This window comes from Coccomyxa subellipsoidea, assembly GCF_000258705.1.
Source record: "Coccomyxa subellipsoidea C-169, whole genome shotgun sequence".
NCBI lineage: Eukaryota > Viridiplantae > Chlorophyta > Trebouxiophyceae > Coccomyxaceae > Coccomyxa > Coccomyxa subellipsoidea.
The window spans coordinates 1,552,768-1,574,935 of NW_005178034.1; the positions used below are offsets into that span (position 1 = coordinate 1,552,768).

Sequence of the window (22,168 nt, forward strand, 5' to 3'; positions counted from 1 at the left end):
GGTGGTCTTGGTGCAAGTCACACCCCAGCCCTTGACCTTCGTTTTGTATCGCAGATTCAACACATACTCACGCCCAGATCTCTTCACAGAAGCAGCAGAGCAGGAGCCCATCTCCCTTTGTCAACCAGAAGCAGCTAACAAGCCCTGCTAGGTCGCCACCCTATGCAAAGCTTGCCCATATCGAGGTGCTCGCCCCTTACCACTCCGCCTCAGATTAACACCACACTGCTCTCAAGAGTCTGAAGTCACTCTTCAGATATCAGAGTACTGACAAGTTGGTGCCAGGAAGCCAGGAGCCTGCAGGATGCAGTGGATCTCTGAAAGTCTCTTGCACATTGCTCTGCTACCCAGACGAAACTTGTCCTCACAATTAAAGCTGCGGGTTTGGGAGGCATCTGATTGGGGTTATGTGATCACTGGTCGCCAGGTGGCAGAGGACGATGAGTCAGAGGACCAGCGGGTTGTCTACCGCGACTCACCCTGGCAGGAGGATGCCAGCGGGCCGCAGCACAGCGTGCACAGCGCGGCCGCCAGTGCGCCTCAGTCAGACTTGGACCTGATACGGCGGCGCCTGATTTCGGCTGTGCAGCGGCCGCACGCGCCATCCACCGCTGTCGGGGTGATCACTGGCACACCGGGTAGACGGCATGGGACGCCATCTGCCGACCTGCTGTCTTTCAGGTACCCCGCATTTGCGTTGGAGAAACGAGCCTGGGCACAGAAATTTAGCGCGATCTGACCGTGGAGTTACGGAGGTGCCCACTGTTTAAGGTTTGAAACAAGTGGCATGCTGGGCGCATGCTGCTGGGGACTGAGACACTGAAAGCTTTCATTTTGCGGCTGTGTGATCTCATCTTTGAGAATTAGTAGGAGGCTGCAGGCACCACCACCGCATGGATGTGGTTTTTGCAAGTCAGGGGATCAGTTGGGCATTTCAGGGAGGAGGCTGCGAGGGGGGGCGCGCTTGAGGAACCCAGTGGCTAGGTGCATGCACTCAGTGAATACATGCAGCTTATCTTACTAGCACAAGCGGTGAGTCAGAGGCTGCCTGGTCGCAGCAGGCCGGAGGCTGCAAGGAGGGGCACGGCAGGAACGCCCCGGGACAGCGTGGCGCCGGCGCCCGCCGGGCGCAGCGCGGGCAGCGCAACGCCGTCGCGCAAGTCGACGTCCAAGACGCCCAGCGAGCAGATCCGCTCCGGCAGCGCCGTCAAGCGCAAGTTCGCGCCCTGCGGCGGCCACCTTGCGGCCTCCCCCGGGTCCGTGCAACAGCGCGCCTCCGCCGCCCACGCCGCCTCCGGCCTGCATGTACGGTTCCTTCTCTTGTTGTTTTGTATCCTCGTTCCTTGCAACACGGGCTCACCATTTGTGCGCAGTTCTGCTTTCTCCTCCCACTATTTGGTAGCTGACAACAAAAAGCGCCAAGCCAGATCAATGGTGGTGACAGCAGTGTGCCTTAGCCTGCACCGCCCATCCGCCTTGCACTGCTGATTTAACAGCGAAGTCGATTGTTATTGACCAAAAATGCGGTGATTGGGGCAGCATGCCTTAAGGAAAGGACAAGGGGTATGACTGGGCTGGTATGACGTTGCTCGCAGCGTGGCAGCAGCGATGAGAAGGCGGCCGGGCCGAGCACGCGCAAGCGCCAGGCCTCGCGCAAGAGGCGCGCCCTGCTGGACATCCTCGAACAGGTGCAGCTCCATGGATCTGCCCTGAAACCGTCCTGTGCGCAAAACATCATGTCAGAACGCAGATGACAGCCCTGTACAGGAGCAACCCACCCTGCTTGTTTGAGTACCAGTGTCAGCTCCTGCTGCATGGGGTGGACTATCAAGCAAGCCGAATTTCATGAGGCAGCAGCAGAGTACAGTCATAACGCCCAGATAGCTTATGTCTGTTACCGTGATGATTTTCCCACTGGATCAGGGTTAGAACATGCGGCTGAGGGAGCAAGGGAGTCTGTGCGCAGGTGGAGGTGGTGGTGCAGAGCCACAAGGAGGACAGCGCGGAGGAAGCCGGCCTGCAGCAGAGCCTCTCCACCTCCTTCGAGCGCACAAGCCAGGAGATCGAACGCGCCAGCCAGGACCTGGCCACAGCCAGGAGCCTCGGCAGCGGCCGACAGCCGTCAGTGCCCCTCCCCGACATGGCCGACATCCGCAGCCGCCCTGCTGCCGCCCCGGGGCCGGCCAGCCGGCAAGAGACCTGTGCAGCAGCCCGGGATGCATCGACACAGAGCGCGGCCAGTGCCCAAGCAATGTGCAGGGACAGCGGGAAAGAGAGGAGTGCTGTGAGCGTTCAGGAGGGTGTTGCGGGGGCGGACTCGGCAGCGCAGGAGAACCGAGGCAGCATGCGAGGAAAGGAGAACGATATACTACTAGCAGGAAAGCAGGGGGTTGAAGCAGGGCAGAGTCAGCAGCCAGCGGAGGGCAGAGCGCCAGATCAGTCGCTGCCGGATCTGTGGGCAGGCGACGACGGGGAGGATGACTGGGACGGTGACCTGGCGCAGCTCATGGAGTCGGCCGCCGCGCTGCGGCCGGCGGTGCAGGAGCCAAACCTGGCGCTGCAGCAGCCGCCGGCCGCCGGGCCAAGCGGCCGCGGCGCAGCCGCCCCGGCCGGGCCGGCCGCCTACGCGCCTGTGCGAGCGCAGCCGAGCCTCGCACAGCAGGTCGGTGCATCCAATAATGCTCCTGAGGCCACTGTACTGTACTGTACTGTACTGTACTGTACTGTACTGTACTGTACTGTACTGTACTGTACTGTACTTTACTGTAGGAAGTGTATTGTGTTTGCTGCTAAGCTCTAGATGCGCCGCATCTGTCATGCATGTGCTGTCACAGTGGGGTTGGCAGAAGCCAAGACAGCAGAAGTGCCTTGTATGCAAAATTGCCATTATTAGTGCTGGCACTGCAACACTTGCAAGAAATGGATCCTGGCTCCCAAGGTAGGCATCTTCTTCGCAGGTGCAAGGCGTGGCGCTAGGCGCTGCCGCGGAGCCACCTGTGCGATATATTGTGTTAGAGGTGCACGAGTCGCACTCGGAGAAAGTGCTCCGTGTTCTCGACGAACGCACCGGCAGCGAGCTGGCGGTGAGCAAAGATCCCCCAATTTTCACATGCATCATGGAGTATTTTGTTTGCACAGTCATGTGTATGCCTTTTGTGGCATGCTTTTGCAAGAGCCTCGCAGTGTGCAGAAGTGTTACATTTCTCACATGCCCATAATTTGTTCTGTCTATCATCAGCAGTGTTTCTGGCACCTTGCTGCTCAGACTGTCCTTCAGGGCCTCCGGAGGAGACACAGGCATTCATATCTTTTGTTTGTGGATTGAGGGTTTTAGTCGTATTTAGAGGTGCAAGATATATGACTGAGGGTGTATTCAGGTGCACCTGCGCGATGGGTGGATTAGCACGCCAGTGTACCAGGGCGACATCGTGCATGTGCTGGCACATGTCGACGTGGTGCAGGGCCAGGCCCACGCCATGTGCGACCACGCAACAGGTGCGCGTGCAACCAGCAAATTTTCACCGTTATGCATGATTTTTACCCGCGTGAAAATGACACAGCATGGCGGCATGTATAAAGGACCACGCATGCAGCATAGCAAGCAGTCATATCGTTCACCTTTGCCCCCTTCGTGAGAGCCTTTGAGCCGGGCCTGCCGCACCCGACTTTTCATTAAATGTAAGTTACAATTTTAAATCTCCGCAGGCATGCAGGGCCGCTGGTGCCTCAGCCTGGCATTCCCAGGCCCAGAGCGCCCAGTAGAGCCTATACAAAGTTTGAAGAAATCAGAACTTGCATTCAATCTGGCTATGGCATTATGCATGTATGCTCATGAGCAGGGCTGCCACTGACGCAGCATGTTGCATGCACCCCTAGGAGAGCCCAGGCTGTCGCGTTTGATTTTAAATTCGATTTAAATGGTGATCATGTCATGTGCAGGGTTGCTGGTGGTGCAGCCGGACGTGCTGCTTTCGGGGACGCGCGTGGCCGGCAGCTTCCGGTGCTCGCGCCAGGCCGTCCTCGAAGAGCGCCTCGGTGGCGACTCTGGGGCCAAGGCCGTGGAGGGAACGCTGCTGCACGAGCTCTTCCAGGTCAGCACAACTCCTGATCCCCACTTTTCTGCCTGCCACAATCCCCCCTTGTGGTTTTATCTATCAGAATTTTGCCGCCAAACATGGCATTTACATAAAACCCTCCAAGGGACAATGCCGTCTATTCTGTGCTTCGTGAAAGGTCTGCTACTTTGGCAATATATGGTGCCTGGTTGTTGAAAGATGCAATAAATTCATTTCAAGGGACTGGGCATCTTTGTCTCCACCCGTTACACTGCCCCTGGCCTCTGCATCACCAAGCTTTTCAGGGAAGCAACCTTTAAGGAGATATAATTACCGCAACTGGAAATTTATTCATGGCTGTGTAGATCGCGCTGGTGGAGGAGTGTGCCACGCGTGCGGGCCTGGAGGCGGCGGCTGCGGCAATACTGCGGCGCAACGGCGAGAAGCTGCTGGAAGTTGGACTTGACGAGGCCAAGGTACGCCTCTGGTGCCCATGCTTGCATGCATATCGTGTGTTCCAGCGGAGCGCTAACCACACTTGCCTACTCAGTATAGAACTGCTCTTTGCGCAATTGTATAGCTACTTGACTCTTCACTGCCTATCTGAGATAGGCAGTGCAGATCTATCTGCCTATCTCATATGCACGAAGAACATATGAGCTCCATGCATATGTTCTTCGTGCATCGATCAGGAGATTTCATTAGATTTTCAGGAGAGGAAATTTCAGGAATCGCTCAGAAATTTCAATCCTGATTACACCTGCCACTGTGCCACATGACAGCAGCTTGAGCCGCGGCATAAATTCCCAGACATATTGGCTTGTACGGGCTGCTTGCGTCCAGGTGGTGGAAACATGCTCTTGTCTGCTGGCCTACAATTATCTTCACAAACACTGAACAAGACTGGTTTTTGCGTTATAAGCAACTGCATGACACCTGCATCAGTCTTCAAGCCTGCTGGCATACTTTGCGTCTCCACAGAATGGTTCACGCTAAGAATGCAAGTCAGTGACACACCTGCTATGACACGGCAGGCGATGGCAGTGCTACGGGACGCGGTCGCGCCGATGCTGGGCTGGTTGCAGCGCTTCCGGCGGCCGGCGCCGGACGACGCGGCGGCCATCGAGGTCCCCCGGGCGCGCGGCTGCGGCGCCGGCCGCGCGGCCATCGCGCTGAGCGGCGTGGCCGACATCGAGGAGAGCGTCTGGGTGCGCATCACTGAGTTTTCTCGCAGATGGCAAACCGCTCCCCATTCCTCTTAATCACCGAATTCAGGGTTCGATCTCAGGGTTGGTAGAGGGTGTATGTCAGGTAGTTGGAAGAAACTCATCCATAAATTCTTAAAGGTACCTCTCTCTCTGAATAAGAATTATTGATCAGTGAGCTCAAGCAGTATATAAATATGTGAAGTACAGCATTGAGCATAAGTGGAAGGTTTGGGCTCAGTTGTTTAAAAGCTTGGCTCCCGCGGTTTGAGCTCTGTTGCTGTCAAGCTTGGCTCCCGACACTTTTGTAGGGCACTATTTTTTCTGTCTCTTTTTTATTTTTCCACTCGTTTGGTTCTCCATGCTGCTCAAATGCCTAAATTGGGGTGTGTCTCATTATTCAAAATGTTGCACTCAAAGAGACACATGCTAAAGTTGCAGAATTATAAACGCCAAAATTAGTAACGGAGGCTCACATCAGCCCATACTGTTGGCTCAATGGGCTGATGTGCTCCTTCCAACAAACTCCAAGCCCAAAAGATCACTCTTCTACATACCTGAGCATACCTGAGTGGTGTCACGTGTCAATTTGGAGAGGAGCAAAAGACCCCCTAAGCTGACAGTCCCGCAAAAAAAGTGCTAGCCTACTTTCCATTTTTCTCAGGCCTCCTGAATGGTCAAGGATTTAGGTTACCCTAGTACGTAAACCGGTAACAAAAACCCAAAACAAAAATGATACAGACCTCCTTCTGCTGAACGTGCTGGCGCAGGCGCCGCGCTACGGCCTGAAAGGAATGATCGACGCCTCCGTGGCGCTGCGGCTGCGGCGGCTGCACGACGGCGTTCCCGGCGGCCGGCCGCCGGCGCCAACAGAGGATTCCGTGGCACCGCTCGAATTCAAAACCGGCAAACCCCACCAGAGCCATCGGGCGCAGGTGCACCCCTCAAACGCATCGCCAAGAAGTGTCTACTCTCATTTCTGATCTGCAGTGCTGGAAAGTGGTCATGAAACAGACTGGGACTTATCACAATTGCAAATGGATGATGATCCGCAATCGCATGCCTATGTGCCATATATTCGTGAGGCAGTCTGGGCATCTGCAGGGTGTGTTGGTGCTTCTCCTTCTAGAAGTGCATGCTCACGGATACATCGGTCAAGCAACTCTTCTGTGCAAGTGATGTGCTACAAGCGCTCTTGATAGATGCATGCATGCATGCTGTGGCTGTGGGACAGCCAGAACCCTTCACAGCACCTAGCTCCTCACGGATTCCTTCTGAAGTTCTGGATATCCTTATCAGTGTAGGGTCGGTGCTCGTCACTGGTATGCATCGTGCCCAGTGGTCTTCGGTAAAAGGTCGCTCTGTCCTGTGCTGAGAGCACATAAAGTAGCAATGAAGGATAAGACACGGTGAAACGATTTTTTTTCCCGTTGATTTATTTCATGCGCTGAACAAGTTCCGTGCGTTCTTTTGACTGGCTGGGCGTTCTGGGTGTGCATGCGTGCAGGTGACGCTGTACCAGCTGCTGATGGAGGAGCGCTATGGGGAGCCCATAGAGGCCGGCCTGCTCTGGTATCTCAACCAGGCCAGCCCAGAGCTTGTCATGCGCTCCCCCTACGAGGTCCGCCCATTTCTTGCACCCCCGGGCGATGCTACCCCCATTTTTCATCCTGCGCGCAGTTTTCAGCATTAGTATGAGGTGGCTTGGTCCACAGTAGTGTCTTGAGCCGGAAGCATTGCCACGCTGAGGTGCAGTAATTCCCCAGAGATGGGCTTCTTTAGGTGGCCTGTCGCTTGGATAGCTGTTACGCTTGCACCAAATGCAGCGTGATAATAGGCGCTGGCATGCGTAGGTCTGGCACGAGATTTCTTTGAACTAGACTTAGGTTTGATGTTTGGAGGATGTTAAGACTTGATCAAGGTTGGAGGGTGCTTGAAGAGGTTTTTATGATTAGTTTACATGCTTGTTCCAGCCCACAGGGCAGAGTGCGTTGCAGCAGCCTCTCGAAAAATCCCCTCCAGCTTTCCCTGTCATTGAAGAGGCGTCAAGCCTGAAAGAGAAATGGCTCAATATAGGCGGATGATTTTGCAGATAGCGGGGTTGATGCAGCAGCGCAACGTGCTGGCGGCTCGGCTGGGCCGCGCGCGGTCGCTGCCGCCGGTGATAAGGGACGAGCGCGCCTGTTCTGGCTGCTTCCAACGCCAGAACTGCGCGCTCCTGCACAAGGCAAGTTGAACGCTTCCTCCTTTCTTTGCCTCTGCTTCCACGTAAGCTTAGCTTCTGCTTGCAGGCGAAACATGGCCGTAGGTAGCTCGGTAGAATGCCCTCTCCAAGCTTCCGGGGTATGAGGGTTTGCTAGGACTTGCATTGCCAGGGAGTGACAACACCTAGCATGTAGTTAACCATGGGGGATGTAATTTGCACAATTATATGGCCTTGGCCCCTACTCCTGCTGATCCCTCCTCTCTCCATCACGGACTGTCCTCGCACAGTCAATTCTTTCTATAATCCCGAGGGTGGTCCCAAGAAAATGCCAAGATGCTGCTAATTCAGAGTTTGATTAATTGAAGGTCTGACTGTATTGCAAGGTCCCAAGCTTGAATGTAAATTGTGATCCATCACGCACTGTTGCAGGCGGTTGAGGGCGGCAACGCTGAGTCAGCGGGCATGGGGCCGACTTTCGTGGAGCTGACGGGGCACATGTCAGCGTCTCACGCGGCGTTCCTGGCGCAGTGGCTCAGACTAGTGGACCTGGAGGAAGGTGACGTCAGCGCCAAGCGCTCCGAGATCTGGGCAATGCCCGGTGCGCACCCTATCATGCCGTTGCTGATTCTATTAATATCCTCATGATATAATGGGAGAGATATTGTGGGTGCTCATGTTGCCCACGTGTGGACCTTTGTGGGGTGGTGAGTCTGCAATGATGTCCACTAGCGCGCCATTACAGCATGCAGATTTCGGGCTGGTCAGCTTGGTCCCACATACTGGAAAGAGTGTTTCCCATCCTCTTTGTCACCTCATCGATCCCTGCCTCTGGCGGCCCACTGGCTATTTGAATGCTGCTCCAGACTGATGTCCATTTATATTGAAAGTGCCGCAGAAGTTCCACTGTTCATATCGGAGAAGGCCGGAGAGTGATGGTGTACGCCCTCCCATTGGTTGGTTCTGCATTTGGTATAACTCCTAAACCCTCAATAGTGACCCTCATATTAATGCTTCAGCCCTTGGTGGCAGGGGAGGAGAGGGAGGTACTGGGGCGGTGCGTGGCGGGGCTGCAGCTGACGGCGCAGCGGCAGCGGCTGCCGGAGGACCCCCGCGACCGGGGGGCCTGGCTGCTGGACTTTCGCCGCGCCACATCAGCGGTCGGCGCCGCCACGTCAGCCGCCACATCGGCCGCCAGACTGGAGGACTCCTGTTTCAACGAGGGAGACATGGTCATCATCGGCGTTGAAGGTTTGGCCATCTCTTCCTTGAGCACTGCCAATTTGTGCATGCTGCAAAAGATTATGCAGTCGATATAAGAGAAATGAAGCATCCCCAAATAGAGTTGAACTCTGTTCGAGGTACAGACAGAGGCCGGCAGAAGCACCATGAATTTTTCGGCTTGTCTTGCTGCAATGTTGTTCCTCTGTGGTTGTTGAAAGGTGCTCAACAGGGCGTCTATAGCATAGAAAAACTCAAACAAAAACAGTGACAGTAGAGCTGCACCATATTTTGGGTGAACAGGTCAGCATGTGGCGGTTGCGCGCGGCGTCATCGTCCAGCTCAGCGGTGACTCAGCGACGCTGTCCACCGACAAGCCGCTGCCGGTTGCATTTGCCGATCACCTGCGAAGGGACGCCGGCGCAGATGGGGCACCGGGACAAAACAGGCAATGGGATGGGCTGGAGGGAACGCCTGCGCATCCCAGCTGGCGGCTGGATAAGGATGAGGTGGCGTCTGTCTTTGTGCGGCTGCGGCGGAACCTCATGGGTGCGGGCATCGCTGTCATCCTCGCTGGAGATGACGTGTCATTCAAAGCAAAGACCAGGGCATGTCTTACAAGTGATTATTCATCGTGATGTGTTCTATTTGCATTCTGTACCTGCTGCTTGGCGTTTTGCTCATGATGGACATATGTCAAGAATGGTGCTGGCATGAATTCGAAAGCATGGCCAGATCTTCCAAGAGCAATCTTCCAGGCAGAAGCTCCAGGATCGACACAGGACACGTCACAATAGTAAACAGCTTAGCTCTGAAGTGTGGTTTCCTTTCGAATTTTGACATGCTGCTATTTTTTGTACGTATGAATCAGTGATTAGCACCTTACGAGTTTGATGTGCGGTTATTACATTTCCACACCTTCAGGATTCAGTTCGGAAGGACTGCGTGCAGTCACTTCAAGGCGCGCTTCTAGACTGAATTCTTGCGTTTCACATACAGCCTGTGGCAATATGCGCAGGTCTGTTCAGCGGCAAGACCGCGCGCATACGGCGGCTGCGCCAGCTCATAGTGGACCTCGAGCCGCCGGTCACCGGGCGCGCGGCCGACGGCGCCGCCGCCGCGCTGCCGGCCCCGGCCGACGGGGATTTGGGCGACAACCTGAATGACGATCAGCGCAGGGCCGTGGACAGGTCAGCGTCCTGTCTTGTTCTGGCCTGTGTAATGATTTCTTTGTTTGATCAGAGATCGTGCATGCAGTTCTATGGGCCAGCTTGTGTGTAGCAGGGCAGCTGCTTCCTGCTGTGTGCCCTTGGATTTGCTGTTTCCATTGGGCATTTAAAAGATTGCCGTTTTGTACTGGTGACCCGACTTCTTATCAGCCCACCCATGCAAGATCTTCTAAACTCAAGATACATGCGCCATGTGATCCTGTTGGCGATGCTGTTTTCACAGTATATTACACACCAAAATGCCCCAAAAGGCACCGGCCAACAGAGTGTGGTCTTCTGCGCCGGCGTTCAGTGCAGAGCAGCCCTGCAAAGAAGTCTATGAAGTGCATGTGTTGCCTGTGCGCAGGGTGGTTGCAGCGCAGGACTACACGCTGATCCTGGGCATGCCCGGCACTGGCAAAACCAGCACCATTGTGGCGGCAGTCAAGCGCCTGGTCGCACGCGGATCCTCAGTCCTTATCACCGCGTACACCAACAGGTGAGCAAACACCATTCTCCACATTTCTAAACGCCGCTGATGCCGCTCTCAAATTGTCACGTTCTTCTGCTCTTTGAAAGGAGAGTGGAGACTCTCTTCTGACCTGCCTATCTGATCAAGTTTTTAGTGTTGGCATACGTGATTGCACTTGGCCAAGTACTGACTGCCTCTATGATTGCAGCAGACAGTGGCTTGCAATACTTAGCATATATCGTGACGCCTTTTGGAAATGTTTAACCAAAATAGTGAAGCTTTGAATGGCTGCATCGCAGTCTGTTGGGTTGCATCTGCATGTTGATGGTGTTCACAAATCCCGGGTGAAATGCATTTGACTTATTGCAGCGCGGTGGACAATGTTCTTGCCAAGCTGGCGGAGGCGGGCGTGCCTCTGTTGCGGCTGGGCCGGCCGGCCACGGTGCACCCGGCGCTGCAGGGGCATCTGCCGGGCGGCGTTCACTTCCCCGACACCAGCGTCGCCGGCCTCGCAGCCGCCGCAGCCGGCGCCCGAGTGGTGAGTATTCCTACAGTCTTACTTGCCACTTGAAGTCTACATCCCGGCTCCTACATCTTGGCTCCTACAATTTGAGTTCTTGAGGACTTGTGGTGTCCTGATTGCGCCACTGCTGGAAGACCTGTATGCATGGAAGGTGGCCCCCGACCCGTGCCTAAGTGGTGCGCTTTCTGCTGGTGTATTTTATTTTTTGGAGGCGCTGCTGTTTCATAATTAGGCGAGTGGTTCATAGCTGCCAGCTGCGTCTGCCTGCTTCCGGATACCAGATTTTGCCCTGCTACAGAAACACCTTATTGGTACTTCAGGTTTGTGCACTGAATGGCTTGATCAGAACGCATGTGCTGACTCAGCTGACCAAGAGCTCGTTCGCATAGACCTGGAGCTATTGCTCTCAAGACATGTAAACAGGCAATCGTGCCCATGCAAACGCGATGCCATCAGTTCCTGTTAGAAGCTTTGTCCCCTTGCTCGCAGGTGGGCTGCACCTGCCTGAGCGTGGGCCACCCGCTCCTGGTCGGCAAGACCTTCGACGTGTGCATCATGGACGAGGCTGGGCAGGTCAGCGCCCCGCCCTGTCGCCTTGTGCCACATTTTCTGCTCATTCGATACAACAAAAATTACGAATGGAACATCGCCATTGCATAATTACACAACACTCTTGCTGCCCAGACACTCTCAATCAACAAATCTGCTCCTGAGACATAAACACGTGGCCAAGCCCTCGGGGCAGGCAGACTGTCACGAACTCGTGCCAAAGAAGCATGCTGATTTCTGACTCTGCTCAATCCTTCAGCACTTATGTTGCTGTCAAACTCGCTGAAATTTAACTATGATAATCAACGGCAGAAGTCATCCGCGCAGTAGACACTGCCAGCTTTTGTCTTTGAGACAAGTCGTCCTCAAGACACAATCATCATGTTTCAAAGACTAATCAACCCTCAACGTTTTGTGTATATTCTCGAAAGTGACCCGTCAAAATTGTTGCGCGCAGGTGACGCTGCCGGCTGTGCTGGGAGCGTTGGGTCTGGCGCGAAGCTTCTGCCTTGTAGGGGACCACTACCAGCTGCCGCCCCTCGTGCAGAACCGCGACGCGGCCGCCGGCGGTTTAGCGCAGAGCCTCTTCCGCCACCTGTGCGAGGCCCACCCGCAGGTGTGAACTCGCTCTCTCTGATCTAGAATTAATCGGATGAGCTGCCTGACCAGCTTCTGCAGCAGCTCTGCCCAGTTTATGTTCATCAAGCTGCATACTGCCCCTAGGCTACCATGCATTTGCGTCTGGCAACAGGAGCACAGCTACAGTGTGGAAGCTGTCACATGCCACATGCTATTGCCACACAGTATTTTCCTCTTCGCATGCTGCCTGGTGAAAGACATGCCGCAACTGGGCAAAGGGAAAGCAGAAGAGACTATCAGTTACTCTATGCTTAGAGGCAGAGGGGCAGGATTAAGCTTGCTGCACACGCTCAGCTGCAGATGCATTACGCCCCTAGGCGCCTTATTGAGACATGCGCAGGAGCTGTGCAGCCACAGTGCATCCCTGCAGCGTCCCTACGCCATAATATCAACGAGACAATTCCTGTGACTGAAGTATGTAATTGATCACAGGCGCTGATAACGCTGCGGTCGCAGTACCGCATGGCCGCTGACATCATGTCGGTGGCCAACGCGCTCGTCTACAACGGCGAGCTGCGCTGCGGATCCTCTGCCGTCGCGGAAGCTTCCCTGCAGCTGCCCCATCAGCTGCCTCCCACCCAGCTCCCCCAATGGCTCCAGCAGGTCAGCCAAAGCTCCCTGCATTATTTTCCAGGCACTGCCTGGATGACCCAATAAAAGCAAATACACCTGTCGGAGTTCATTATGATTGCGCGTTGCGCTAGAGCAATTGCTGCCTGCATTGATGCCCCTGCTGGGTTCCTTCCTCCTTTCCATACAAGCAATCTTCCAGCAACTAACCATACTCTCAGGGCTAAAGTGTCGACCACAAATGCTTCACATTTATCCAGCTTCGCATGTTGCCCAGGCGCCTTTACACTGGGGCAGATGCTGCCTTGATCCTCCCCCTGCACGGTGCCTAATTTTTTTGCACAACAAATGTTGCAGCATCCTCCCTGATAAGGGGCATGGCCGTGACTGGCACCTCCTCCCTGTCCTACAGGCAGTTTCAGCAAATCTCCCTAGTTTAAGGGCAATGTTATCTGTCAAACAGGTGCTGGACCCTGCGCGGCGGGTGTTGTGGCTGGACACCGACGGCGTTCCTGGGCCCGAGACGCGCGCGGCCGACAACACATGCAACGCCACCGAGGCCGCCGTCGTGGAGCGCATCGTGGAAGCCCTGGCCGACTCCGGCATTCCCCTTGACTCCATCGGCGTCATCTCCCCCTACCGCTCGCAGGCGCGGCACCGCTGCTTCTTTTCAGGAGTCTGCTGTGGCCTGCCCTAAGGGATATCGCAGCACTCGAAACTTCTTGCAACCTTCTCTTGTCTGTCTCGTGTGAGCATTTCTGGAATCTGCTAATTGATGCTGCAGCATTGACATGCCATCATCGGATTAAAGCATTCTTGTGACTGCCTTGGGAGCTGCAAGCTTTGCCAGCGTCAGCCTGCTGACAGCAGAATATCAATTACAGGCGTTAAGAATGCGTCAGCTACCGAGATTCTGGCGCACGGCAGCGCTGCAGTGATGACTAACGCCGGGCTGACATTTGCGCGCAGGTGGCGCTGATGCAGCGGCAGGCGGCGGCGCGCGGCTGGGCCGGCCTGGAGACGCTGACGGTGGACAAGTGCCAGGGCCGTGACAAGGACGCAGTGATCGTGTCTCTGGTGCGCAGCAACGCAGAGCGCAGCGCCGGGAAGCTGCTGGCCGACTGGCGCAGGATCAACGTTGCGCTGACGCGGCCGAAGGTGAAACTGGCGGTGATCGGCAGCCCGGCAACGGTGGCGAGCGTGCCGGTGCTGGCCGCGCTCTGGCGGCTGTGCTGCGAGCGCGGCTGGGCCGTGCGTCTGCCGCAGGGTGCCCCGCAGGGATGACTTAGACTTGGATTGTTTTACCATTTCAGTTCATCCAATCAGCCATGGGCGGCTGGAGTTGATGTTTAGTCTCCTTCCTTCAAATTCCCTTCCTTCCTCAGATGAGGTGGAGGCATCTGCAGCGTGTTGTGAGGTTGACTGCATGTGCTGTGGGCATGTATGGAGATTAGAATGGTGTCTTGTGTCAAAGCTGTGTAGGAAGTATTGAACAGGCCTGCAGCGTGCATATAAATATTAAATGAGCATACCTTAGGGGTGCGCGCATGCTGCTGTTGAAGGCTTCGTATTGAATCTGGTCACCAGTATAGTTTGATTATAAAAACAATTATGAATCAAGAGAAATCCAGCTTTCTACATCTGCTGGACGGATGCTAGCGTGCTCAACAATGGGCCTAGGCATCGAGCCGGCACGCACCCTCAAGACATTTATATCATCACAACATCTGAACACCTGATCTGCATGCACACAATTGTTTCATGCCCTTTCACTTTCTCTTGAAACCTGAGACCCACTGAAAAGAAGATCAGCAAGCATCAACTTCGCTGCAGCAATTTGCAATCCGGATGAAATAATGATCATGTACAGTACATGCATCACCATCATACCCATGAGATGCCCCAGGCTAGCAAAGCCGTGTATCCTTAGCACAACATGCAATCTTAGATTGCATGAGATCGGACAAGATATTCTTTTACAGTCGAAACCCTTGACAAGTCATGAGCTGATGTCAGGGCCTGATCAGCGCCACCTCAAAACATTGTAGACAAGACCAACCTAGGCTTGCACATAGACTTCAATCACAAGTGAGTAAGCGCACACCCCTCTCATTTCTCAGGTCCAATCATCAACATTTGTTATACTCAACAGGATGTGCCACCTTGTTTCAATTGAATGACAGTTCTTAAGACATTACAAGGCCATTGGGCCAACATCCACCCCTTTGTTCAAGGGCAATTCTACCTGCCATCATGCACTCATCAAGCTCGAAACAGTGTTGTCTTGCGTTGCTATCTATAGTGCTTTGAGTTGAATGTTCACGTGCCTGCTTGCTTATAGGAACATTCGTCAAGACTATACCGTCAAGACTAAGCTGTCTTGACAAGACCACGCTGTCTTGACAAGACCATCAAAGTTATCAGCAAAGTTGCTGCATGCACAACATTGTGAGATTAACCGATCAGCCTAATTCAAAAGCAAACGGCTTAAGTTCTCACACGAACGGAGCAGGACTCAAACTGAGTTTGCTTGTACTGTGTTGCATCGTCAAGTTTGCGCAACGGAGAAATTCACTCGACAGTCACAACGTCAACGATCCTGCAATAAAGGCTGCTGATGGAAGAAAGACTGCTGCTGCCACAAAGCAAGCGAAACTCCATCTGAGATCATGCATTCTAATCCTTATTGCCGCCGCCATGCATATTTCTCATGTACCCATTGCTGGCAGACACATTTCCTCAATTAGGCATCTAGAGCCAGAAAGGCCAGACCATCTAATCAAGGAAGGGGCAGAGACCACATACACATGCCTTTCATGATACATTATTCCCCAATCTTTACTCCGAATGACAGTGACACTGAGATCTCAGCACATTAAAGAATTCAGGGTGCCTTTTCAGCAAAGTCCTTACTAAACAGTATGCCTTGCTCTCCATGATGTACTCCGCGTGAACACTCCTCACCGCACCGCAAAAGAATTGAAGGGCGCCTGTTTACTAAGGCCCATAGACGATACCAAACACAACACCTCCTGGTATCCTACACGTTCTCAAGGTCAAGAGCCACAATAGTACATACCTGCAAATGAATCTAAATCCCATAATATCAAATGCCTGACAAACAACATGGCGCCATTTTGCTGCCTTGCACGACTAATACTGCACCTGCTTTGCAGGTACCTTATCTTCTCTTTCCCTACAGCACCTGGAACACAAAACTCTGCTGGTGACCACTACACAGGCGGGCACAACAATGGGAGAGGCTATTGAGCTTCACCATGCCTTCTTCTGGCTTCAACCAGAATGCTTTGGAAGGCCAAAGGGCGGGACATCCCATCCTGCTATGTACAGCAGCATCATCATGACCGTACTTCACAGTACTTAATGACTTGTTGATCTTGTACACTTAGACACTCATGCCTGTGAGTATCTGCCAGAGAAAACAGCAAAAATTCCCTAAATCTGCAACCACAACTAAGACCCTTTCTGCATTATAGGTCCTCTCTCACTGCTGCTGATTCAACTCACTTGGGCAGCAAGCAGGTGCCTTATTGAAACCCAGATGCCTTGCATAAGACTTCAATTCCAGGAGCCTTCAGCCGGCCTTGCCAACTGCTCACATGTGCCCGTAAGCAGCGCGCACATGTCGGCTGCCAGGTGGCACATGTGTGGCAGGGGGGAACCCATAGACCGGGTGGTCCGCCCCCCGCAGCGGGGGCGCCGGGGGATTCACCTCCCCGGCAGAATGCGGGTGGGCGGCCACCGCGGCCGAGTCGCCAAGATTGGCGGCCAAGTTGTGCATGAGCAGGCACGCAGTCTCACGGTCGACCGGCGCCATCTGAGCCAGCACGTCCCAGTGGTTGATCTGCGCGCACACCTGCACGTGCCAGACACACTTTCAATGTTACATGTGAAAGTAGTGTTGTGTAACATGTAAGCTGTAACATGTGCCTATTATAACATGATCCCCAAGAGGCCAGATGAGTCCGCAGACAAGCTGCAGACAAATACAGCTGCTGCTATTGTGCTGATAGTGATGGCCTCAGTGCACAGGTGGTAATCACATGTACAAGCTGCAGAGCACATGCAGTGACTCCTGCTTCAGCCTTGCATGCAGAGCCAGGAACTCTATCTGGCAGAAAGGAGCGCATGCTGCATTCCCTTGAGCCATGAGCCAAATGTGGAGCTTGCAGGAGCCAAGTGCATACACGCAGGTTCACGATCAGTCCCAGTGGTGCTTGAGAGGGCAATGAAAGCGGCTGATTCCCATGTATAATGTCCCCCTCTGAACAGTCGTTCCCTTGGAAAAATTGCGCACCGGGTCAAAGAGGCTCCCTAGGAAGGCGTAGATGGTGGCAAAGTCCGTCTGGCTGTGCCGCGCATCGTACGCCGGCCGCTCGGCAACCATCGGCGAGTGAGTCATTTCCGGACTCCGCGCCGCCACGACAGGTGTGACGGGGTGAGCGAGCAGGGGTGAGTAATGCGCGGCCTCGCGTGACTCATAATAGCGAGTTCCCTGTGGCGAGTGATCTCGCGCATTGTAGCGCGTGGCTGCGCTGTCGCCCGCGCTCTCCTGCATCGCAATTCGAATTCAATTACGAACTGCCCTCTGCGATTTGAAGTTCAAATGCCCATATCGTGGTTACAAGCCTGCCAAAGCCTCAAGGCTGTCTTTAGAGCGAGCCGGCACCTCCCAGGCTGCAGATATATGCACTGGTCTGCACTCAGATTTACTTACTCTGATTCCGGCGTGAAGCAGACCATTGCACGATATCATTGAAATGCGCACCAGGGTGTTTCTGGACCCATGTGCTTCGCGCTGTGACATGGGCGGGGGGCTGGTTGACACAGCGTCCTCTTTTGGCGCAGCATAGCTGAACGATGGCCTTGCTGGCTCGGGCCCATGCAGCTCCTAAATCAATCGCACCCAACTCCGATCACCCATTGCTGGAAGAACTAAACCTTGACGATGTCAATTCAACATACCAACGGAGGTGAGCACATTGCAGCGCTCAGTTGGGTGAAGGTCTGGGTTGAGGGCATTGGGCCACACAAGTGGTGCAGAGAAAGAATGAGGGGGAAAATGGGATCTGAGCAGGGGTGTTGCCTAGGGGTGTGCGCACCAAGCCGAGAATGTCTGAGAAGTCTGGGAAGTCCAGGTTGAGAGGAGAGGGCAGCCGCGGCCGGTCAGTCTCATCCTGCCAGCTGGCAGTGCTGCTTGTCTGTTGCGTGTCAAGCAGCTTCCCTGCCGAGCACCGCCCGGGCTCCTGAAAGGCACAAACATACTCAAACGCTTGATAAGATTGGGAGCTGATGTTTAATTATAGCACCAAGGAGGATATCCCTTCTCTTGCGCAGATGCCATCAATAGGAACCTTTTTACACGCAGCATGTCTGCATATGTACCCTGCCTCTGGCAGGAAGAACATCTAATACAGTAGCAATGTAATATTGGAATCAAGTTGCTGAAGCAGGGTGACAATGAGACTGCACCTGAGTAGCCACAGGTGGCGGGAGTGTAACCTGTAGCCCAAGGTCTGGCAGAGTCTCCATGCTGCCGAGGAAGTCATCGCTCAGGTACTGGTTCACCTGCGCAGATAATACATCTTGGACTCCTCGGTTGAGGACCCTTCAGGGACATTATGGGGGATCAGCTGACTGCTACACAGCAACTTGGGACTTATGTGCAAAATTCCCTTCAGCCAAAAAGTGTTCCCCCTTCTTGCCACACTCTGCAAAGGGTGACAAATAGGTTGCATCAGGGCCCGAGACAATTTGCAAGACCTACGAGGCAGTGCGAGCGCCAAGAAGGGAGAAAGGGCTGCCTGGCGGTGTAAACATAGTGCATTGACAAAGCAGCCATTTCTCAGCCCAGGAGCACTAAGTTAAACAGTGCGCAGGCCTGACAAGATCGCATAGTCACAGGAGGAAGCTGAGCAGGCAGCTGCACCTCTAAGAAGTGGTGAGGAGGTGGGGAGCGGGCCAGCACAGAGTGCGCATGGGCCTCAGATGCCTCAGTGCTTGGAGAGCCTGCATCGCCTGGGACAAAGCACGATGATGGTATCATGTGGCTGCTGCCCTTCCTGCTGCTGCTCCTCTCCTGGCCTCAAAGAGCCCCACAGCTTGCTTGTACTGTCGCAAGAAGAAGGATCAGGGTCATATCAGCTTTCTCAAAGAAATCGTACACCGTTGAGCACGTTTGATACGAGCTAAGGTCATCAGAAACGTGGACACAGACTAGATGTGCACCAATCAACCACGTCAACCGAAAAGGCAGGCAGACAAGATCCACTAGGGGATGCTTTCCTGCCATTGGAAACGTTCCTACGGGTTGTTCCAGGAAATTGATTTGGACTAAGGCAGCTGCTGACAGATGATCGGACCTGGTTCCTTGTTTGAGTAAAGCCCAGGTTTGCATCTGAAGGAATATGTGGTCAGGTTGATCCGAGACAATCTTGGATACAATGACCATCTTGCAACCAGCTATTGAGGTGCATTGAGCGTTGATTATTAGATCAAGAACGTCGTTCAAATGCCTGCCCCGCTGACGAAGGTGGGCGCGTGCATCAAAGACCTAGTGCGGACTGTCAACCGCACTCCCAGATTTCCGCAGGAATTATATCAGTCGGATCAACGTATGTATAATACAGTCATATATAAAGGCTTTCTTCGCGGGATCACCATCCCACTGGGGCAAAATATCGGCGCCGCTACTGCGGGGAACTTGCTCGAGTCTTTGGTGTCCTGGGACCCAACTCTTCTGTTTACCAGAACCAATTGCAATTATCAACTCTCTGCAGAACGTGCTGAACGTCCTGTCGATGTCCACATGACGAGCCTCACGCACCGGTTCGGTTCCGATGGGGCTGCGAAGGCGCGCCCTCAGGCTTTCCTGCGGCAACCGCGTTACCACTCCCTCCAATGCCTCCAACTTGTGAAGCTTCTGTAGACAATCTTCTTACGCTCTACGATCCTCACGCACGATTGCAGGAAAGATGAAGTGATCACAAGATCGAAACCAAGAACATTACGGAGTGATATTCCCCGAGGCGAGGCAGAGGGGGTGGGCCACGATACGCACCATATCTTCCTCGATGGATGCCACGATGAAGAAAAAGCTCTTGTGTTGACATCCTTGTTGTTGAAAATTTATTGCTTTCATCATATTGTTGTGATAGGAAATAATGGTCTCACTCACTGGAACTACTGGAAGCTTGGGATGTACTCAAATCTGCCAGGTGTTTACTTGATACTTTACCAGATGTGATTTCTGTTCTTATGGCTTGAGTGCTTTGCTCGTCACTTTTAATATTTGAATTCAGCTGAAATCACCGTCCTTTGCACGCAGTGCCGCGTTCAGCATAGAACATGTACCAGCAGTCGATGGAGAACACCCAGAGCCGAGAAAGGTGAGACTTTGGATGCGATCGGCACACCTCTGTTATCCTGCTCTGAAACTTGCGTATGGGAGAACAATACCAGGCTGCTTTTACTCATCACTCACGCCTGCAGCTGTCCTTGCAGCGGAAGCTGGTGAGGAGGCTTGCTCAACCAGCTCTCAGCCGCAGCAGCAGCATGAGCAGCGTTGCAATCACCGGCTAATCGCAAATCGCCGCCAAACATTAGCCCTGGTTCCTGCTGCCCTCCTTGCGCTGCAAATATCTGGTGCTGACGCCAGCGAAGGTGCTGCTCTTGCTCAGTCTGAAGCAGTCTTCCCTGAAGCATACACTATAGCAAAGCTTACAAGCCTCGTCATCTGTTCCAGTGCGCAATCCAAAGAGTGCTTCTTTGAAGCAGTGCTGCAGGATGCGCAGACTATCCCTCAGGGCTGGGTCTTTACAGGAATAAATGGTATCAAATCCAAAATTGAGATTGAAAGCAAACATACGCTGCATGCATCAATGCAGGGGAGGGCGGCGGAGGTCCCGATGACATCCCGCTGTGCAAGGAGTGTTTGGGGGCCGGGGTGACGCCGTGCGACATGTGTGGCGGCACCGGCAAGTGGCGGGCGCTGTCGCGCAAGCGCGTGAAGGACACTTACGAGTTTGTGGAATGCCCCAACTGCTTTGGCCGCGGCGTGCGCGTCTGCGGCGTCTGCTTCGGCACTGGTCTGCGCAACGTGCGCGGGCTCTTGCGCCGTCCGGAAGCCACCGGCCTGGTCGAGAAGATGCAGCACGGCGAGCTGCGGCCGGGTGCGTGCACATGCAGACAGAACGACTGCCCTGATCTCAAGGCAACCACCACCTAAATTGTCAGAACTGCCAGCTTCATAAATGGCAATAGCCAGGGCCGGAGGTGTTCTTATGTTTGCAAGCATTAAATTGTAACTGCAAGGCAGCCCGTCCTCCTTTCTTGGCGCTCGCACTGCCTTGTATGGCCGTGCTATCAGATGGGATATGCCATGGCCTGCCATTTTGTCTGTCCAGTCATGACGCGCCCTGCATGCGCACTGTCCTGGGCTTGGCTCACATTGCGTGCAGGCTGCAATGGGCTTGCCTGCAGCTTGTTGCAGAGTACTGATTTGGTGTGAATGTTGCTCAAGTTTTCCTGCTGTCATTGCGGTGTGGCTGACAATGCTGTGGCTGTGGTGTCCCACAGGCGAGGTACAGGAGATCTTGAGGGCAGCGCAGCGAAAGAAAGCAGCTCCAAGTGTTTGATACAAAATTCACAACAGTCCTAGCCAAGAGTCGCAGGTTGATGTTCAAGTGTTGATGGGGTTTTCTGTCTCAGGCATAACTGGAGTTGCCATTGTTTTTAGGCTAGTACACTACAAGAAAGTGGAGACCATTATTGTCAGCTGCACAGCTGCCTTCAATGAAGGCCTCTGTTAGCATCGTTCTGAACTATCTGAAGAAGCTGTCGGAGTTGAACTTGTAACATTTTCATTGAGCAAGTATTTCCAGTCCTTCTGCAGCGGTCTTGCAGTGTTCGAGCAGCGCGGAGAACCCAACGAGTAGAAAACCCAAAGAGAGTGGGCTCCAGGCCTGGGTTAAGAAATTGAACTTGCATCTCTGTAAAGCAAGCGTCGGGAGCCAAGCTTTTCAGCACAGAGCTCGAACCGCGGCAGCCTAGCTTTTCAGCTCAGCTGAAACCTTCCACTTGTGATGACATGAGTCTTTCACAACATCATATACTGCTTGAGCTCTTTCGTCATCACTTCTTTTCATAGAGCTGCGCAGCCTTCAAAGATTTATTAAGCCCTTTCTTCCAAAAACCGTACATGCGCTTATTAAAAGCCTTAGACTGTACACTGAATCCAGTTTGAAGAAATAGAGTGCACTTTGCCATCAATGGTTGTGAGAAAGCTCAATGATGCGCTTCCAAACGCTCTCCACAGTGTCGGCCACGCCGCGCAGAGCGATGCCCGCCCGGCCGACGCCGCAACCGCGCGCACGCGGGACATTGATCGCCGCCGCACCGTCGGGCCCCGGCCGCCAAAAGCCAGCCAGCGGACCAGCGGCGCACTCGCGTCCCGCAGCACCGCCATTGCATGCGTCAATCAGACCCGATGAGATGTTTATAA

General features: G+C 54.0%; 3 protein-coding genes across 3 annotated transcripts; 2 read left to right on the forward strand and 1 right to left on the reverse strand.

The window, feature by feature from the left end:
• Positions 1–11,322: 11,322 nt before the first annotated feature.
• Positions 11,323–13,929, forward strand: COCSUDRAFT_16037 (hypothetical protein; the record flags this gene model as incomplete). The annotated part of the gene is made up of 5 exons (XM_005647345.1): positions 11,323–11,460; positions 11,767–11,893; positions 11,919–12,054; positions 13,081–13,321; positions 13,636–13,929. 5 exons carry the CDS (start codon positions 11,323–11,325, stop codon positions 13,927–13,929), a joined length of 936 nt encoding a protein of 311 aa, XP_005647402.1.
• A 1,756-nt stretch (positions 13,930–15,685) lies between these two features.
• Positions 15,686–19,810, reverse strand: COCSUDRAFT_42447 (hypothetical protein; the record flags this gene model as incomplete). The annotated part of the gene is made up of 7 exons (XM_005647346.1): positions 15,686–15,724; positions 16,289–16,522; positions 16,964–17,218; positions 17,769–17,912; positions 18,169–18,234; positions 19,493–19,537; positions 19,727–19,810. 7 exons carry the CDS (start codon positions 19,808–19,810, stop codon positions 15,686–15,688), a joined length of 867 nt encoding a protein of 288 aa, XP_005647403.1.
• On the forward strand, positions 19,779–21,408 carry COCSUDRAFT_53682 (hypothetical protein). Its single transcript, XM_005647347.1, has 5 exons — positions 19,779–19,883; positions 19,994–20,054; positions 20,170–20,328; positions 20,553–20,837; positions 21,244–21,408. The coding sequence occupies exons 1-5, from the start codon at positions 19,830–19,832 to the stop codon at positions 21,300–21,302; spliced, it is 618 nt and encodes a 205-aa protein (XP_005647404.1). The 5' UTR covers positions 19,779–19,829; the 3' UTR covers positions 21,303–21,408.
• Positions 21,409–22,168: the final 760 nt, after the last annotated feature.

Excerpts from the sequence above, each read along its gene's own strand:
- COCSUDRAFT_53682 (XM_005647347.1), top strand. The coding sequence starts at position 19,830 with ATGGTCTCACTCACTGGAACTACTGGAAGCTTGGGATGTACTCAAATC. Across the intron at positions 19,884-19,993 it reads GATGTACTCAAATCTGCCAG|TGCCGCGTTCAGCATAGAAC; the intron begins GTGTTTACTTGA and ends CTTTGCACGCAG. Across the intron at positions 20,838-21,243 it reads GCACGGCGAGCTGCGGCCGG|GCGAGGTACAGGAGATCTTG; the intron begins GTGCGTGCACAT and ends GGTGTCCCACAG.